The following is a 20579-nucleotide window of genomic DNA, read 5'->3' as shown; positions in this document are numbered from 1 at the left end:
TTCAAAGTGTTTTGCAAAACACTTTGGAAGTTACAAGAGACCCCGGAAAAGGCATGTTTAATAATGAATCAGGAAATAAGAAAGAAAAGGTTAAAAGAGGTTTACATGATGGGTTACAAGCTATAAAAGATACTAGTCGTAGCAGGTTTGATGATGGATCAGAAACTAAGGAAGGAATAGTTCAAAGGGGTTTGCACGATGGGTTAGAAACTACAAAAGACTTTGGGCAAGACAGGTATGATGGTAAATCAGAAATTAAGAAAGAAAAGATCCAAAGGGATTCACACGATGGATTAGAAGGTATAAGAGGCCTTGGTCAAAGTAGATTTGTTGATGAATCAGAGCTCGAGAAAAGAAAAATTAGGATGGGTTTGCATAATGGGTTAGAAGCTTCTAAGAACACTAGTCGAGGCAAATGTGGTGATACATCAGAAACTAAGAAAGAAAAAGTTCAAATGGTTTTGCATAATGGGGCAAAAATGACAAGAAATATTAGTGAGAGGAGTTTAGGAGAGAGATTAGAAAGTACAACAGACCACAGAGACCGTTATATTAGTGATGAATCAGAAACTATAGACGGATCAGTTCAGCCTTGTTTGGATCACGAGCTACAAACTATAAGAAACACTAGTGATCTCTTTTCTGGTGGATTAAAAACTGCGAAAGAATCAAGTAATACTTGCCATGATTCTGGGAAAGCAGTTGAAGGTAGGTTAAGAAACAGAACTGTGAGAAGAACAGTTTATGGTAAAGGTTTGGAAAATGTGTCAAAAGCACGAAACAGTGAAATCACTGATGAAAGAAAAACTGTAGAAGTCGATCAGGCTGAAGACAAAGTAAATATAAATAGAAAACATTTAAATACAAAAAATGTATTGGCAAGTCAAGATTATTATGGTCACTGTTATGGAGGTCTTGAAATGGAAAGGCTATACGGTACAAGAAATAGTAGGGATGGTACTTGTGAGGCTGGTGTTAGGAAATATATGACACGTAAGTATGAGGTTTCAATCAGAAGCAAAGATCGTAGAACTGCTAATAAGTCAGGACAAGTATCTGGATGGAAATGGCCGGTTGAGGGAAGTGGAAAGAAGTGGTACTATAAGTACGAAGGACCAATGTCCAAGTGTGGAAATGATTCCTGTTATGAAATACTGCAGAATTTTCAGGGGGCAAGAGAAGATATTCAGAGAACCAAAAGACAGTGGGATTATGCTTACGAAAGACCTTCTGGTTTTAGACAAGGAATTTCAAACTGGACGCCCGAGAGAGAAAGAACAAGATGGCGGCAGTCGTGGGTATCTGATGGAGGATTTAGAATTAGAAGAACATGGTCCGATGGTTTCGGATTGTCAAGACTTCAAGCAATCAGAAGAGAAAATATGAAAGATCGGAAGAACATTGTTAAAGCTAGCTCAACACTAGAACTAGGAGATGAAGTGACGAGCAACTTTAGTAAGTGCTCATAAATATATTGTTTTATTTATTATAGGTGGGTTTTGTAGCTATTTAAATACTAGAATTTAAATACTACTGACGAAGGGACGTAGAATGTCAGTAATTGTTAATAAATATATTGTTCAATTGTAAGGGTTTTGTACAGCTACTTCAACAATGGAATTAGAAGAGATGAAGGGACGTAGAATGTCAGTAATTGTTAATAAATATATTGTTCAACTGTAAGGGTTTTGTACAGCTACTTCAACAATGGAATTATAGGAGATGAAGGGACGTAGAATGTCAGTAATTGTTAATAAATATATTGTTCAATTGTAAGGGTTTTGTACAGCTACTTCAACAATGGAATTATAGGAGATGAAGGGACGTAGAATGTCAGTAATTGTTAATAAATATATTGTTCAATTGTAAGGGTTTTGTACAGCTACTTCAACAATGGAATTATAGGAGGTGAAGATATATGCAATGTCAGTAACTGTTCATAATTGTGTTATTTTATCGGAATAGTCCTTAGAGGATTACTTCATTATTATAACTAGGAAGAGAAGTATTGGTGTCGTACTAATCACAGTCAAAACGAATTATACCTCACATATATAAAACAATTGAATGTTAAATTGTTTTAATATTAAGCACAAAGTCACACAATGGGCTATCGATGCTGTGCTCACAATAGTATCGAAGCACATTCTTAGCATTATGAACTTCTAGACTTAACGGAGGACGGCTGGTGGGATTATAATACGTCTGGACAATCTTACCTAAATTTACAAGGAAGTTGTTTTTGAATTTGAAAAGGGATTTAAACACACGTTTATATCTTAACATCTCGTGTTTTAAGGGTTCATTTCAAAAATTAATTGTCACATTTCTTTGAGATTGTAAACTAAGAATGGCCTAACTATTGTTATCGATCCAGTTAAGAAAGTGGTGAGCTATCATATAGACAACTTGTGTCACTTCTTTTGTTGTTTTCAGTAATTGTATTAGAACTGGAAATACCTACAATCTATCTTTACTTCATTTAACTTACAGAATTATAAATTTCATTCGCCTTAATTTTTCAAAATATATAACTCTCATTCTTTGGAATGTAAACTCTATTGGTCTTTACTAGTGTCATTCTTCAGATATCTAAACTCTACTTGTCCTCACTAATGTCATTATTTGGACATCTCAACTCGACTGGTCTTTACTAGTGTCATTCTTTAGACATGTAAACTCCACTGGTCATTACTAGTGTCATTCTTTAAACATCTAAACTCTGCCTTCTTTACCAATGCCATACTTTAGACATTTAAACTCTACTGGTCTTTACTAGTATCATTCTTTAGACATCTAAACTCGACTGGTGTTTACTAATGTCATTATTTAGACATCTGAACTACTGGTCTATACTAGTGTCATTCTTTAGACATTTACACTCTACTGGTCTTTACTAGTATCATTCTTTAGACATCTAAACTCTACCTTCTTTACTAATGTCATACTTTAGACATCTAAATTCTACTAGTCTTTATTAATGCCATTCTTTACACATCTAAACTAAACCTATCTTTAGTAGTTTCATTCTTTAAACACCTAAACTCTACTGGTCTTTACTAATGTCATTCTTTAAACATCTAAACTCTACTTGTCTTTACTAATGTCATTCTTTAAACATCTAAACTCTACTTGTCTTTACTAGTGTCATTCTTTAAACATCTAAACTCTGCCTTCTTTACTAATGCCATACTTTAGACATCTAAACTCTACTGGTGTTTACTAATGTCATTCTGTAGACATTTAAACTACTGGTCTTTACTAGGGTCATTCTTTAAACATCTAAACTCTGCCTTCTTTACTAATGCCATACTTTAGACATCTAAACTCTACTGGTGTTTACTAATGCCATTCTGTAGACATTTAAACTACTGGTCTAGTCTTTAGACATCCAAACCCTACTGGTCTTTATAAATGTCAGTCTGTAGACATCTAAACTTGACTGGTGTTTACTAATGTCATTCTGTAGACATTTGAACTACTGGTCTATACTAATGCCATTCTTTAGACATCTAAACTCTACTGGTCTTTACTAATGTCATTCTTTAGATATGCAAACTCTACTGGTCCTCATTAATGTCATTATTTGGCATCTAAACTCGACTGGTCTTTACTAGTGTCATTCGTTAAACATCTAAACTCTAACAGTCTTTACTGATGTCATTCTGTAGACATTTAAACTACTGGTCTTTACTAGTGTCATTCTTTTGACATCTACACTCTACTGGTTTATACTAATGCCATTCTTTAGACATCTAAACTCGACTGGTCTTTACTAGTGCCATTCTTTACACATCTAAATTCGACTGGTGTTTACTAATGTCATTCTTTAGATATCTAAACTCTACTGGTCCTCACTAATGTCATTATTTGAACATCTACACTCGATGGTCATTACTAGTGTCATTATTTAAACATGTAAACTCTGCCTTCTTTACTAATGCCATACTTTAGACATCTAAACCATACTGGTCTTTATTAATGTCAGTCTTTAGACATCTAAACTTGACTGGTGTTTACTAATGTCATTCTGTAGACATTTGAACAACTGGTCTTTACTAGTGTCATTCTTTAGACATCTAAACATTACTGGTCTTTACTTGTATCATTCTTTAGACATCTAAACTCGACTGGTTTTTACTAATGTCATTATTTAGACATCTAAACTCTACTGGACTTTACTAGTGTCATACTTTAGACATCGAAACTCTACTGGTGTTTACTAATGTCATTCTTTAGATATCTAAACTCTACTGGTCCTCACTAATGTCATTATTTGAACATCTACACTCGATGGTCATTACTAGTGTCATTATTTAAACATGTAAACTCTGCCTTCTTTACTAATGCCATACTTTAGACATCTAAACCATACTGGTCTTTATTAATGTCAGTCTTTAGACATCTAAACTTGACTGGTGTTTACTAATGTCATTCTGTAGACATTTGAACAACTGGTCTTTACTAGTGTCATTCTTTAGACATCTAAACATTACTGGTCTTTACTTGTATCATTCTTTAGACATCTAAACTCGACTGGTTTTTACTAATGTCATTATTTAGACATCTAAACTCTACTGGACTTTACTAGTGTCATACTTTAGACATCGAAACTCTACTGGTCTTTATTAATGTCATTCTTTAGACATCTAAACTTGACTGGTGTTTACTAATGCCATTCTGTAGACATTTAAACTACTGGTCTTTACTAGTGTCATTCTTTAGACATCTAAACTCTACTGATGTTTACTAATGTCATTATTTACACATCTAAACTTCGTCTTTACTAGTGTCATTCTTTAGACATCTAAATTCAACTGGTGTTTACTAATGTCATTCTCTAGACATCTAAACTCTACTGGTATTTACTAGTGTCATTCTTTAGACATCTAAACTACTGGTCTTTACTAATGTCATTATTTATACATCTAAACTCTACTGATGTTTACTAATGTCATTCTTTAAACATCTAAACTCGACTGGTCATTACTGTTATTGTTCTCTGGACATCTTTTGTTAACTGATATATACAAGTGTCCTGATTCTATTGGTTTCTGTTGTCATAGTTGACCGTTTGAAGATAATGCTACAAGAACTAAGAATAGAACGACGACTTATAGAAATGAAGCGACACGACTTTGTGAGACGAGTCAAACAGCTGCACTTTAGAGCAAACCAGAAAAGAGATCAAGGTATTGTGTATGATGTCATGTACCCTTACCGACTAGTAAATCAGACTTAAGTTGCTTACATATTCTTTGTTTGCCCTTAACTCTGACACAACGGGTAGAAAATATTTAGTAGGAAAATCTTCCCGTGGTTAAGACTTAAAAAGATAAATAAAAGGACAAAGTTAGTTGTAGAATGTTTCTCAAAACTAAGAAATTTAACAAAGAGATATGTAGTTACGAAACTTCCCTTGCTTAAAACTTACAAAATATAAGACTTGCTTAGTTACAGAATTTTTTTTTATTTAAACTCTGATGAGAATAGAGAATGTTTAATGAGAAAATTTTCATTGCTTAAAATTTAGAAAAGGCCGAGAGAAAACATTTATTTACAAGGTCACCTCTTACATGAAGCTCGAACGACATTCATTTGTTGTACAAATTATGTAATCCTCTTTTGCTTAAAAATGTTAAAAAGATGTACATTTATTTTCAGAATTTTTCTTGCTTTGCATCTTACCAAATGGAGAGAAACACGTTTAATTACTCTTTACTTACAAAAACCTGACAAGATAAACAGAAAACATTTATTTCAATGAAGTTAAATGTACAAAATCAGAAGGAAGGACTGTGTTTAAACAAGGAAATCAAAACTTCTCACTAATTACATTAGTTATAACTTTAAAAAAAGCCGAAACAAAAATAAACAGCAAACGCTGCACTAATTAAAAAGATTTCAGAATACAAGCTATAATGAGGGAGTATAAAATGTACCTTAGGTTTTGGAGGTAACTGAAGAAGTAGGATCCACATTGCGGTGGGGATACAGCGTCTATCAGTCTTAACTTCCATTTATCAGTTTAACATAAGAAATAAAAGAGTAGTATTAGACATAGAAATAGAAATTAGGAGGACGAGATGTGGTGCTCAAGCACACAACTGTCTGTGGGTGGAAGACTTTCGAAACGTCGTGCTCTACACTTGTCTCCACAACAGGCAGTTGCCGTCCATTCTACAAAGTTTCATCATGAATACTCTGCCTAAACAATCTATCAAAGAATGTTGAATAATGTTATCTGTGGCACGAGATCACCTTTTTCCAATAACCTACGTGTTCGTGAATATTTATCTCTTTCAAAACCCTTGACTTTTTCCATACAGCTGTGATGTAACTTATCGCAAGTCTCTCTCTTGATGGTTCTAGCACCCCAGGATAATCCCTATTCATTTATTTTCCAATGCCATTAGGTACAAGGAATAATGCCGTCTCGTAAAATCCTAAATCCTCAATCTCAGCATATTTTTATGATCTGAATTTATTATTATGTTTCATTAGAAAGGTCTGGTACATCAGTTTTCGGTGACGTTACACTACATATGAAAATGCCAAACAATGTAAAAATGTAGTTCTCATACATACCGATCCACTTTATATCGTCTGTATTTGTCTCATGACCTGCTAATTTAAATACTCAACTATCTGTATTCTACTATTATTCACTCTCTTAATTTCACATTTACGTGTCAACTTCACTTATCGTTCCAGGCAGTATCTTACTCATTTATGTAATCTGTTGATCTGATTCATTTCTGTGCTTTGCTTACATCTTATCTGTTTATTGTTATTTGTGTAGTTTACCCTGTCTATTTTTTGTCTGCCTGATTGTCTTTTAACCGTTTCTCTATTTATCCAATAATTTCGTCTTTGTAGTTATCCACCCTTGTTATCTTACTGAATTCTGTAATAACATATTACTGTGCTTGTTGTCATTCCAGCGAGAGACATTTGGAGGAAGCGCTACCTGGAGAAAAGAAAGGAAACACATCTTCTTGAAGAAGAGAGTGCTAAGCTTCGTGATGAACTGGAGCTACATCATCGCGAGTTATTGACCAAATTAAACGACGAGTTACAAGTTGTCGTCTCTACAGGGAAGTCTAAACGACCGTCCAATAAGGTAATAATAAGGACTAGAGAACTATAATGGCAGACAGTCTGTTTGATGTCCTTGTTTTCCTTTTATTAACTATATATCGTAACGAGTACAAAAACCTAATAACAATGCGTAAAATAACGAAAGTAATGTATCATAATTCTTTATAAAGCTAGGCCGTATAATTGGAGAATTAAAAACGAACAGTTAGATGGTAGAACTAACTAAAATGTGATAAAAATGAACCGTAAACATATATTTATTCTTAATAAAAAGAATCCATAAATTGTTAGGATGGTGAAACTTGAGATAAAAATACACCACTTGGAATATTTGTTTTGTCCTATTTCGCGTAAAGACACCCGATATCTGTTTGTGCTAGTTGTCCCAAATCTCCAAGTAATAGACTAGAGGGAAGGCAGCTACTCTTTACCAACGAATAGTAGGATTGACCGTAACTTTATAACATCCCTCATGTAACGAGATTTAAACTAACACACTTTTCTATTATCCATCAATAACTTCATTATTATAACTCTTAACGCATCTTCTTTATGATATTTTACAAAAATAAACAACGAAACTCGTTTCTTTATTTTAATGCTAAGATGCACACAAGGGGGCGAACCCCACATTTTTCATGTTTCTAACAACCATTCCTCTTTTAGTTAAGTTTGAAGATCATCACAGCGCGGCTGCTCCAAGAAATTGAAGACATAAAACGACGGGTGGAATCGACCAAAATCAGACTAACAGCCGAAACCAAAGTAAGTTAATAACAAATAAAACTATTAATTTCAATAATACTTTCTTTAGATATCACCACAAATACTAGTTTCCTTTTCTGACTAATAGATGTCGCTACAAAACCGTGATTTTACTGTTGTGTCTACGTTAAATAATTACACATTAATGCTTAAAAATATATACATTGAAATAACACATCAGCATAATAATGCACAGATGGCTGAATGATTAATAAAACATAAAATATTCGACTAGTTTCAATAACTGACATTCTGAATTAATAGAATAAAACTATTCTCAACACGGTTGTTCTATTTGTTTCGTGTATGCTCAGATGCAAAACGTTCTACAAAGGTCAACGTTCACTAACGATCGTATAGTATAAAAACTAGTTGTTTTTTTTAAAAAAAAGCTTCTGGATAGGATTGAATTAAAATCTCATTATTTTTTTCTCTATTTTTATATATATTTCCACCGATTCTACATTAATGGAAGAATTTTGGCTCTGGAATAATCGCAATTAATTTTGTGGTTGATTGAGTTAACACACAATGCTAAGCCTATTTTTCAAATTCTTTCCGACTACAATATTCTGCATATTCCTTTGTTCTAATTAAAAGAAGTCGTTTTGTTTGATTAATATTGATGTAATTACAAGAACAAAGAATGGAATAAATGCATGTTTGACGTTTCTATCCTATCTTTCCATTTCTCAAATATATTTCAGTTTGTTTACTGGTTTATAAACTGGTTAAATTTTATTCCGTTTTAAAACAATTTTCCTTTTGTTTGATATCAGAGGCAGTATGTTACTTTTAGTTATGAACCATCTATTAACTGTCTGCAGTTATCTGGTCAACTTTGTTGGTTTATTTTCTTAAACATTTCTCCATTAAGTTCTATTTAAATCTTCTGGAAACGGTTATTTGGGCTACTTATTTTCGTCATGAACGATCTTTCTGTAGGAATAAATATTCAACATACACCAAATAAGAGTTTTGTGCACACCGATGTTCTGACAATAAAGATATTTAGATTTATTATGAAGAAATAGACTCATGCTTTCTGATAGGGTCTGGCATGGCCAAGCGTGTTAAGGCGTGCGACTCGTAATCTGAGGGTCGTGGGTTCGCATCCCTGTCGCGCCAAACATACTCACCCTTTCAGCCATGGGGGCGTTATAACGTAACGTTCAATCCCACTAATCGTTGGTAAAAGAGTAGCCCAAGAGTTGACGTTGGGTGGTAATGACTAGCTGCCTTCCCTCTAGTCTTACACTACTAAATTAGGGACGACTAGCACAGATAGCCCTTGAGTAGCTTTGTGCGAAATTTAAAAAACAAACAAACTTTCTGATGGACGTTTGTGACATTTAGACACCACGCCAGTAAGACATCGAGTATTGCTTTCTGGTCAGCAGTATGTAATTAAAACACCGAATGGCATTATCTTGTCAATACTGTGTAATTAAAACATCGAATAACGTTATCTGGTTATTACTTTATAGTTAATAATTTAATCCTATGTTTAGTTTTTCATGAACTTCTTTAATGTAATTGTTATCAATAACAAATAAGATTAACGTATCATAACGTACAAGTTAGGTTTATTATCCATTTCATACAAAAACTACGTTTCAAAGTCATCCTTGAAAGTATCTTAAGGAAAAGTAGACAGCGAACTGCCCGTGTTGAAATAGAAAAATCCACATCGAATTGCAAATAGGAATTGCTGAACCATACTCTCGGTAGGTGTATAATTAACAAACATTCGTCTCTTATTTTTGGTAGAGTAAAAAAATTAACCTAATGTTTCTGATAATACATTTATAGCCCCATCTATCGAAAGTTTTATAAATAAGTTTTTCTGCCGCAGGATACCGTATGTTGTTATTTGTTAACTTGGCAACAGTATGTTTATTTAGCTCCATTAACAATAACATTGCATGCACTAAAAGTCCTCTAACAATAACACGAGATTCACTCACTATGGACAACGAGCTACAATCGTTTCGAGAGATAAAACCTCATTTTAAGATTTTTCTCATTCACTTAGATTTCTAATGTTACTGATTTCAACTTCGACTTGTATCGATATGGTTTCGGTTTGGATCTTACTTAGAAACGAGTACGGTCTAACTTACAGAAAATTGCCATCTGCGCAAGCCGTCCCTACCACAGAAGTAATAGACTAGAGGGAAGATAGATAGTCAATACTACCAACCGCCACAGGTTAGCCTGAAGATATCCTAAGAAGGTCAAAACGTTGTTCTTTACTTTACTTTAATACAAGTTTTAATATCCATACCAGCCGTCTTGAGATACATTGTCTGTGATTTTACCAACCAGAAGATGGACATAGCATCAAACATTGTTAAAGAATTAGAAACCAGAAAGCAACCAAACATAGCTCAATTGAAATTAAAATGGACATCTCTAAGATCTCAGTTTCTACTTGGTGATCAATAAAACAAACTATTGGTACATACAATATATATGGTTTGAGACGTTTGTTTTTTTTTGTACAATTTTCTAGTTGAGGGTGCAAGCCCAGAGTGACGTAAAGACACTGCGCGAAGAACTGGTGAAAAAGAAAATTCTGGTGACCCTAACCAAGAATGAAGAGCAAGCAGCCAGAGAATCAGCTCTGGAGAGTGCACGCCTTATAAACGCTGTTTAACTTGTTCCTAGGCTGTTAGCTCATTGGTTGTAAATATTCGAATTATTCACAGGCTCTTATCTGATAGGTCATAAATACTTGAAGTTTCACAGACCTTAAATCGACTTGTTATTATAAATAATGTGATATTTTCATGTTTTATGACGTTATAATTCACACGTATATTCTACGATTGTATTTAAACTCGAATTTCTCATTTTACTTAATTTTTCTATGTTTGGTTTTAGTTTCTTTTTTACGTAATATATATGTAGGATCAAAGGGTAGCAGTTGTAAAACAAGTTACTTGTACGATGAAGCACAGAAATGTTATTTTCTATTATACTTTTTGATTGCCTTTAACATATATTTAAGGGTCGTTTCAAGGTAAACTGTCTTATAGTTGTCTTATATATACGTATATATATTATAGGCCCATAGACAAATTGTATCCAAAGATGTGTACAAAACATATTTAAAAGATGTAAATACAGATTTATACGTCAGTAAAAATTATCAAATTTCTTTAAGGGAGCATATTTTTCCTCCAAATGTAATTCTTCCAAAATCTATGCTTACGTCCCTGTGTAGAATTGTGATTCATTAACTATAGTTAATTTAGTGACTTAACTCTCACTTGTTTGTTCTTAGGTCAACAATGATATTTATGTTGAATGTTCAATATTCATGTTAATTGAACAGAAAGGTTTGTTATCTTTGGTAAGTTCGGTGATGTAACATCAAACTGGTTTATTTCAGAAGTTTTATGATATTGAGTTGTTGCGAAGAGCAAAGTAAAATTTATAAAATAGTCTTTCAGCTGAGCCTTACATTACGTTTATGCATTAAATTAGATTACAAACAGGCCTACTATTACTAATGTTATATAGTCAGTGTTTAAAAAATGGTGAATGAATGTTAAGTAATAAATATTCTTTTGGTATTTTAACACACGTATTTCTTACTTGGTCTTAAAACATCAAGAAAAATAAATATTTATTTATACCAACTATTTTTTTTTCTTTGTACAGTCGAAAGAGTTGAACATCTGCGCCGGAATATCCGCACTATATTTTCTAGTTTCTGACGTAGAACACAATGAATAGGCTCATGAGTGTTATTTGAGCCTCTTTCAGAGTACACACGTATTTACGATCACGATAACATTTCATTTTGCTGCTTAGTGTGATTAAATGTGGTGATTAAAGAATTACTTTGAGACAGATGAAATAAGCAAAAAGTAGGTCTGAACATGTACTTTGTTCTCAATAGAACATAGCTTACATTTTGTTCGGACATGTACTTTGTTCTTAGTAGAACATAGCTTCCATTTTGTCCGGACATGTACTTTGTTCTCAATAGAACATAGCTTCCATTTTGTCCGGACATGTACTTTGTTCTCAACAACAACAACAACAACAACAAACAAAACAGCTTGCACTTCTCTGGACTTTAGTTTGTTCTCAACAGAACATTACATTTTTCCCGACATATATTTTGTTTCCAACAGAACATAATACTTTGACCGGACATGCACTTTGTTCTCAAGAGAACATAATACGTTGACAGGACATGTTCTCTTTTCTCAACAGAACATACACAACTCACACTTTGTCACTTACTAGAAGTTTATTTGGACATGACAAATAAGTAAGAAAACAAATACAGATAACTTATTTGCCTTACCACCTGCGTGAAATCCTTTTATATTTAACTTTGTACCCACAAGTTTAATAAAGTATCAATATCTCCACGCATTAAGCATTAGTTTTAGTTGTACTTCTATAAACGAGCAAATGGTAGCTTCTAATACATATCTTTCGTGTAGTGTTATTCTACAGACATTTAACTTTGTCCTGCCTTCATAATTAAAACATAAAGCATTAACTAATTAACTTGCTCCACCATCTGTTTGATACAAGACCACGGAATCGAAGTAAACTATACAGTAATGTTTTATTCATATCAATCGAACTTGTGGAATGTTAAATATATATACGAGGGCTGTTCAAAAAATACGCGGACTGACGTCATAAAACAAAATGTACTTTATTTAGAAGTTACAGGTCTGGGACCCCTTCAAAGTACTCTCCTCCCCAACGCACACACTTACCCCAACGGTGTTTCCACTTGTTGAAACAGTCCTGGTACGCTTCTTTTGTAATGTCCTCCAGCTCCTTCGTCGCATTTGCCTTAATCTCGGGAATCGTCTCAAATCTTCTTCCTTTCAAGGGTCTTTTGAGTTTGGGGAACAAGAAAAAATCGCAAGGAGCAAGGTCAGGTGAGTAGGGGGGGTTGAGGAAGAACAGTGATCGAGTGCTTGGCCCAAAACTCACGAGTTCTGAGGGCTGAATGGGCTGGAGCGTTGTCGTGATGGAAAAACCAGTCGCCACTCCTCTACATTTCTGGCCTTTTGCGACGGATGGCGTCCCTCAGACGTTTTAAAACTTCAATGTAGTAAGTCTGGTTCACTGTGGAGCCTTCGGGGAGGTACTCGTGATGAACAACACCCTTAGCATCGAAGGAAACTGTCAGCATCACCTTGACCTTGGATCGAACTTGGCGAGCTTTTTTGGGTCTGGAGGATGTTTCACCCATCCACTGGGACGATTGGACCTTTGTTTCAATGTCATAACCATAAACCCATCATTCATCACCTGTTATGATCCTTGACAAGAAGTTTTCATCTTCGTCTGAACGATCAAGCAGTTCCTGACAAACCTGGACGCGATGGGCGTTTTGTTCGTCCGTCATCAGGCGTGGCACAAATTTCGCAGCAACGCGGTGCATCTTCACTTTTTCGGTCAAAATCTCGTAACAAGATCCAACTGATATCCCACACTCTTCAGCAAGCTCCCTGACAGTCAGACGTCGATTTTCCCGCACCAGGGTGTTGATTTTGTCGACGTGTGGGTCGTCAGTTGACGTGGAAGGACGTTGAGGACGCTCATCATCTTCAATGGACTGTCGACCATCCTTAAAACGTTCATGCCACTTGAAACATGCCGTACGCTTCATAGCAACATCACCGTAAGCCGTGTTAAGCATAGCAAAAGTTTCAGTCGCAGATTTTCCAAGTTTAACACAAAATTTCACAGCAAGTCGTTGCTCCTTCAGGTCATTCATTCTGAAATCCGCCAAACGAAAAAAATCGCACTTCATTTAAAACCGCGTAGCTAATACACAAATGAAGATATCTGCAATCGAGAAATGGCGTCGTAATCAGCTGATCTGTGCGAACCTAGCGACACCAAGCGGATTCCCCTGGAACCAACTGGAGCAGCGCAATTCAAACAGTCCGGGTATTTTTTGAACAGACCTCGTAGCTTTGTTGTGCGTCTGTATATTGATTTACAGATGAAATAAAAAGTATGCTGTAACCCTATTATTAAAGTGTAAAAAAAATCTATATTTATACAATTTATGACTAAATAGTTTGGACGCTAGATGTCGCTTTAGATAATTTGTTTGTTTTGGAATTTCGCACAAAGCTACTCGAGGGCTATCTGTGCTAGCCGTCCCTAATTTAGCAGTGTAAGACAAGAGGGAAGGCAGCTAGTCATCACCACCCAATAGTGGGATTGACTGTAACATTATAACGCCCCCACGGCTGGGAGGGCGGTCATGTTTGGCGCGACTCGGGCGCGAACCCGCGACCTTCAGATTACGACGCGCACGCCTTAACGCGCTAGGCCATGCCAGGCCCCGCTTTAGAGAAAAAAAAACCTTTTACGTATTTCCTTTTTTTGGTAAGACAGTGGCATTTTCCGTGACAACTTAAGAAGTCAACGTCATTTAATGGTTGTACATTATTTTTACAGATGTTGTTTCTACTCAGAAAGTTCATTTTATTGATCCAGTTTCACTAAGAAGGTTTTTTTTGTTCATCCAGTTTTACTAGGAAGGTTTGTTTTGTTCATCCAGTTTCTTTAGGAATGTCCAATTTATTGATTCAGTTTTGCTAAGTAAGGTTATTTTGTTGATTCCGTTCTGCTTAGTAAGGTTATTTTGTTGATTCAGTTCTGCTAAGTAAGGTTATTTTGTTGATTCTGTTCCGCTAAGTAAGGTTATTTTGTTGATCCAGTTCCAATATAACAGTTATTGTGCTGATCCCATTCCACTACAAAGGCTTATTCTATTAATTCTATTCCACTACAAAAGTTTATCCTGTTGATTCTTTTCCACTACAAAAGTTTATCCTGTTGATTCTTCTCCACTACAAAAGTTTATCCTGTTGATTCTATTTCACTAGGAAAGTTTATCCTGTTGATTCTATTTCACTAGGAAAGTTTATCCTGTTGATTCTGTTCCACTAAGAAAGTTTTATTGTGTTGATCAAGTTATCTTAAGAAAATCTATTCTGAGGATCTAGTTTGTTTTCTGTTTTAGTTTCTGACTCTGTTTAGTTTCTGTTATTTCTTAAAAAAAACAAAACAATTATTTTAATACCGTAAGAAGAAGGCAGGCACAGAGAGCTTTAGAATTCTACCAATAGAGCAATAAAAAGGTGCACGTTTACTCTAGAGAAAAGTAGTTACATTTTGTCAAACATGTTAGTTCAGTAATGTAAGATTTTAAGATAGGTAAAACAGGGAAGTATGGAGTGAATTGTGAACGGAATACTAAATATATTTTAAAAAATCTGATATTCTGTATGAATGTATCCAGTCAGATGTTGTGTACGTTAATGTTTTTACAACTTGATAAGTAATTTACTGTAGTTATTTTATTGTCTAAAATATTCTAGCTTTTATTACGTCAGCTACTAAACTAACCTATGCTGGTGTACCAGTTAACAATAGCTCCAAGTTAGTGTAAATAATTATATCAATATTCTTGAACTAATAAACACTTCAATATATTCTTTTGATATCTTTGTGGACTAGTACACGAGTTTATTTCTAGATGTCACACTGAATCCCTTTCTGCTAAAGGAAATCATTCCATTGACAAAAATAGTCGTTTTAGAAGGTTAGATATACCAGTTTCTCACCATGTAAATTCATTCAGATACTATACAATCACCTGGCTACATAATTGTTTGTTTTTGAATTTCGCACAAAGCTACTCGAGGGCTATCTGTGCTAGCCGTCCCTAATTTAGCAGTGTAAGACTAGAGGGCTATCTGTGCTAGCCGTCCCTAATTTAGCAGTGTAAGACTAGAGGGCTATCTGTGCTAGCCGTCCCTAATTTAGCAGTGTAAGACTAGAGGGCTATCTGTGCTAGCTGTCCCTAATTTAGCAGTGTAAGACTCGAGGGAAGGCAGCTAGTCATCACCACCCACCGCCAACTCTTGGGCTACTCTTTACCAACGAAAAGTGGGATTGACCGTCACATTATAACGCCCCCACGGCTGGGAGGGCGAGCATGTTTGGCGCGATTCGGGCGCGAACCCGCGACCCTCAGATTACGAAGCGCACGCGTTAACGCGCTAGGCCATGCCAGGCGGCTACATAATACTGACATGCATTTATAACTGTTAGTTTACAATCACAGAGTTAAAATATTTCTCCCTAACGCTTTTTCTAATAACTTGATAGTTTTATTATTTTAAAAATGTTTTGCAAATACAGCAAACATATCATATTTTGTGCTTGTCACGGGAAAAGTTGCATGCAAGTCACGTGAACACAATAATCGTCACGTGATGGTGGGGTATTTGATCAATACTATTTTTGTTTGGTTTGTTTTAAATGTTGCACAAAGCTACACGAGAGCTATCTGCGCTAGCCGTCCCTAATTTAGCAGTGTAAGACTAGAGGGAAGGCAGCTAGTCATCACCACACACCGCCAACTCTTGGGCTACTCTTTTATCAACGAATAGTTGGATTAACCGTTACATTACGCCTTCACGGCTGAAAGGGCGAGCATGTTTGGAGTGACAGGAATTCGAACCCGCGACCCTCGGATTACGAGTCGAGTGCCTTAACTCACCTAGCCGTGCCGGGCCATGATCATTACTTCTTGGACTAAATACTTTTTTTAGAACATAATGAAACTTGGAATATGAGCTTCACTTGGAGGTAAAATTCGAAAGCCATTTCAAAAGTAAGCCTTAACTTCTGAAACTAAGAAATCTTAAAACCAAATTTATATATAATATACATAATCATATAGTATATATAATCATATAGTATATATAATCCTATAGTATATATCATCCTATAGTATATATCATCCTATAGTGTATATAATCCTATAGTATACATAATCCTATGGTATATATAATCCTATGGTATATATAATCCTATAGTATATATCATTCTATAGTATATATAATCTTATAGTATATATAATCTTATAGTATACATAACCCTATAGTATAGATAATTTTATAGTATACATAATCCTATAGTATATATCATCCTATAGTATATATCATCCTATAGTGTATATAATCCTATAGTATATATCATTCTATAGTATACATAATCCTATGGTATATATAATCCTATAGTATATATCATTCTATAGTATATATAATCTTATAGTATATATAATCTTATAGTATACATAACCCTATAGTATATATAATCCTATAGTATACATAATCCTATAGTGTATATAATCCTATAGTATATATCATTCTATAGTATACATAATCCTATAGTATATATAATTCTATAGTATATATAATCCTATAGTATATATAATCTTATAGTATACATAATCCTATAGTGTATATAATTCTATAGTGTATATAATCCTATAGTATATATAATCCTATAGTATATATAATCCTATAGTATACATAATCCTATGGTATATATAATCCTATAGTATATATAATCCTATAGTATACATAATCCTATAGTGTATATAATCCTATAGTATATATAATCCTATAGTATATATAATACTATAGTATATATAATCCTATAGTATATATAATCCTATAGTATATATAATCCTATAGTATACATAATCCTATAGTATATATCATCCTATAGTATATATCATCCTATAGTGTATATAATCCTATAGTATATATCATTCTATAGTATACATAATCCTATGGTATATATAATCCTATAGTATATATCATTCTATAGTATATATAATCTTATAGTATATATAATCTTATAGTATACATAACCCTATAGTATATATAATCCTATAGTATATATAATCCTATAGTATACATAATCCTATGGTATATATAATCCTATAGTATATATAATCTTATAGTATACATAACCCTATAGTATATATCATTCTATAGTATATATAATCCTATAGTATACATAATCCTATAGTGTATATAATCCTATAGTATATATCATTCTATAGTATACATAATCCTATAGTATATATAATCCTATAGTATATATAATCCTATAGTATACATAATCCTATAGCGTATATAATCCTATAGTATATATCATTCTATAGTATACATAATCCTATAGTATATATAATCCTATAGTATATATAATCCTATAGTATATATAATCCTATTGTAGAACAGCTGTTTCGTTTGTTACATTTAAATGTTAGTGGCAAATAAAATCCGATGGACGCATTAAGATATTTCAGTGAAAGCAGTCACCCACCAGAGGAGTCACTCATCCTTCGATTGTACTTCAAGATTTGATACGTTTTCCTTCCTGAAGCCCATGAATAAAAGTGCCGAAAAACGACAACCTATCAACACACAATACATTTAATTTATAGAAACTAAAATAGTTTGTTTGTTTATTTTTAGAATTTCGCACAAAGCTACTCGAGGGCTATCTGTGCTAGCCGTCCCTAATTTAGCAGTGTGAGACTAGAGAGAAGGCAGCTAGCCACCACCACCCACCGCCAACTCTTGGGCTACTCTTTTACCAACGAATAGTGGGATTGACCGTCACATTATAACGCCCCACGGCTGAAACGGCGAGCATGTTTGGCGCGACAGGGATGCGAATCCGCGACTCTCGGATTACGAATCGCACGCCTTAACACGCTTGGCTATGTCGGGCCTACTAAAATAGACCCAGTACGTTAAAAAAAACAAACCAAACAGTATTATTGTTTGTTTTTTCTGTCGGAAAATAAATTGTTCTTGATTTATTAGTAGAAAAACAATGTTTTACGAGAACCTTTCTTTTCTTTAGGATGAATTATTAATACATATCTAATCAAAAACACCTTAGCTGTGAACAAAATGTGCGGCCATAAAAATGATTGAGCGTGGGACTCAAAGGGGTAAAATTCAAAATGGTGGCCAAACTAGTAGCTTCATTTATAAAATTGATAAAACTTTTACAGACGATATTCATTCATTAGTTGGTTTGTTGAGCTTTTTGTTCATCTTGGGACATGATGATGGGTAAAATAAAACGTGTGGTATGGCTAACTAATTAATTAATATTTGTTATAAAGTTCTTATAATGCTGTCAGTGTGGCTACCAGTTTGTCCGTCAATTTTGATTTCATTCCTTTAGTCGCACGCTCAATCCGTTTCGCATTAGATATCATGTCTTTATGTCAATACTCATGAAACGAACCACACCAAGTAAGAAAGTGACACTCGATAACAACTAACATTAGCTTTAGGATTGAAACCCTATTATTTGGAATAGACCTATACTTCACAGAAGAAACTAGACTCTTTAAAATATTTGGTGGAATTTTTATCTTTATAATACAACGTTAATAACTTCTTTTATAGTAACGCTGTGGACACTAGATTAACAGTTTTTTGTCATCACCCGAATGTACTCGATCAGCCATATCATGCATCATTAATTACGTTAATTGCTTAAACTAATACCATGTTACGCTAAACTCTCTTTAATTTGGAGAAATTAATAAAATTTAGCATATTTGTACTTAAAAGTTGGCAATGAATAGTCAATAACAACTGGTCACCTGTACGATTATTTTAAACACTTCAGTTTTCAACTGCTAATGTAGTTTTATTAATTTAACCAATACTTATGCATCAAGATATCCTTTAACGCTATAGTTTTGCTGCTGAAAATTAGTCGTCTATAATCCGAATGAAAAAAAAATATTTAAAAAGTTTACGTTCACTCTTAGGTAAAGTTGTATTAAAATTTTTAGACAATATATCGTCTGACTTTTTGCGTACACGTGCACAAATAATTGGAAAAATTAAGCAGTTTTGTCAAATAACTTTGCACATGTAACTTGTTTTTACATCAAATCCGACACATAATTGTAAGTTATATAGGTCTATCAGTATGCCTAATTTGATTTTAAATATCTATAAAATATAAGTAAGGTTTTATCTCAAATTGAGTTTCTGTAGATTTGGTGCGTTTCCCCGATGAAATAGCAGTAAGTCTTCAGATTTGCAACGCCAAAGTTAAGGGTTAGATTCTCTTCAGTGGACGCAGCATATAGCCTGAAGTGGCTTTGCTATAAGAAAACACACACACACACTTTCGATGCAAAAACAAATTCAATAATGCACACCATGGCCACGTGGTTAGGGCGCTCGACTCGTAATCTGAGTCTCTCAGATTCGTAAAAGGAATCTTCATCACACCAAACATGCTCGCCCTTTCAGCCTTAGGGTCATTATAATGTTACGGACAATCCCACTATTCTTTAGTAAAAGAGCGTTCCAAGAGTTGACAATGGGTGTTGATAACTAGCTGCCTTCCCTCTTATAGTTTAATGCTAAATTAGGAATGGCTAGAACAGATAACTTTCGTGTAACTTTGTGCAATATTTGAGAAAAAGGATAAAACTCAATAAAAATGGATATTTCATATCTGGTGTACTTCTTAATAAATTGAAGTCAAATATTGTATGTGATATAAGAATTATATCTACTTCATCTATCTACATAATTCTTTCTTTAGTTGAAGGTCTTTCATCTATCTACGTAATTCTTTCTTTAGTTGAAGCTCCTTCATCTACTACATAATTCTTTCTTTAGTTGAAGCTCCTACATCTATCTACATAATTCTTTCTTTAGTTGAAGCTCCTTCATCTATCTACGTAATTCATTCTTTAGTTGAAGCTACTTCATCTATCTACATAATTCTTTCTTTAGTTGAAGCTTTTTCATCTATCTACATAATTCTTTCTTTAGTTGAAGGTCCTTCATCTATCTATA

The 20579-nt window shown here is 34.0% G+C and overlaps 1 protein-coding gene across 1 annotated transcript; it reads left to right on the top strand.

Annotated features, from left to right (window-relative positions):
* The first annotated feature begins 53 nt into the window (after positions 1-53).
* LOC143250023 (uncharacterized) lies at positions 54-11452 on the top strand. Its single transcript, XM_076500659.1, has 5 exons — positions 54-1455; positions 5067-5192; positions 6945-7123; positions 7768-7866; positions 10382-11452. The coding sequence occupies exons 1-5, from the start codon at positions 54-56 to the stop codon at positions 10523-10525; spliced, it is 1950 nt and encodes a 649-aa protein (XP_076356774.1). The 3' UTR covers positions 10526-11452.
* The last annotated feature ends 9127 nt before the right edge of the window (positions 11453-20579 follow it).

The sequence above is a fragment of the Tachypleus tridentatus genome, chromosome 4 (genome assembly GCF_004210375.1).
Source record: "Tachypleus tridentatus isolate NWPU-2018 chromosome 4, ASM421037v1, whole genome shotgun sequence".
Taxonomy (NCBI): domain Eukaryota; kingdom Metazoa; phylum Arthropoda; class Merostomata; order Xiphosura; family Limulidae; genus Tachypleus; species Tachypleus tridentatus.
The sequence above is the reverse complement of the archived record's forward strand: the minus strand, read 5'-3'. Positions and strand labels throughout refer to the sequence as shown.

Coding starts and splice junctions, on each gene's coding strand:
- LOC143250023 (XM_076500659.1), top strand. CDS start 54: ATGTTTAATAATGAATCAGGAAATAAGAAAGAAAAGGTTAAAAGAGGT. Junction 1,456..5,066: donor TGAAGTGACGAGCAACTTTA/GTAAGTGCTCAT, acceptor CTGTTGTCATAG/TTGACCGTTTGAAGATAATG. Junction 7,124..7,767: donor CTAAACGACCGTCCAATAAG/GTAATAATAAGG, acceptor TTCCTCTTTTAG/TTAAGTTTGAAGATCATCAC.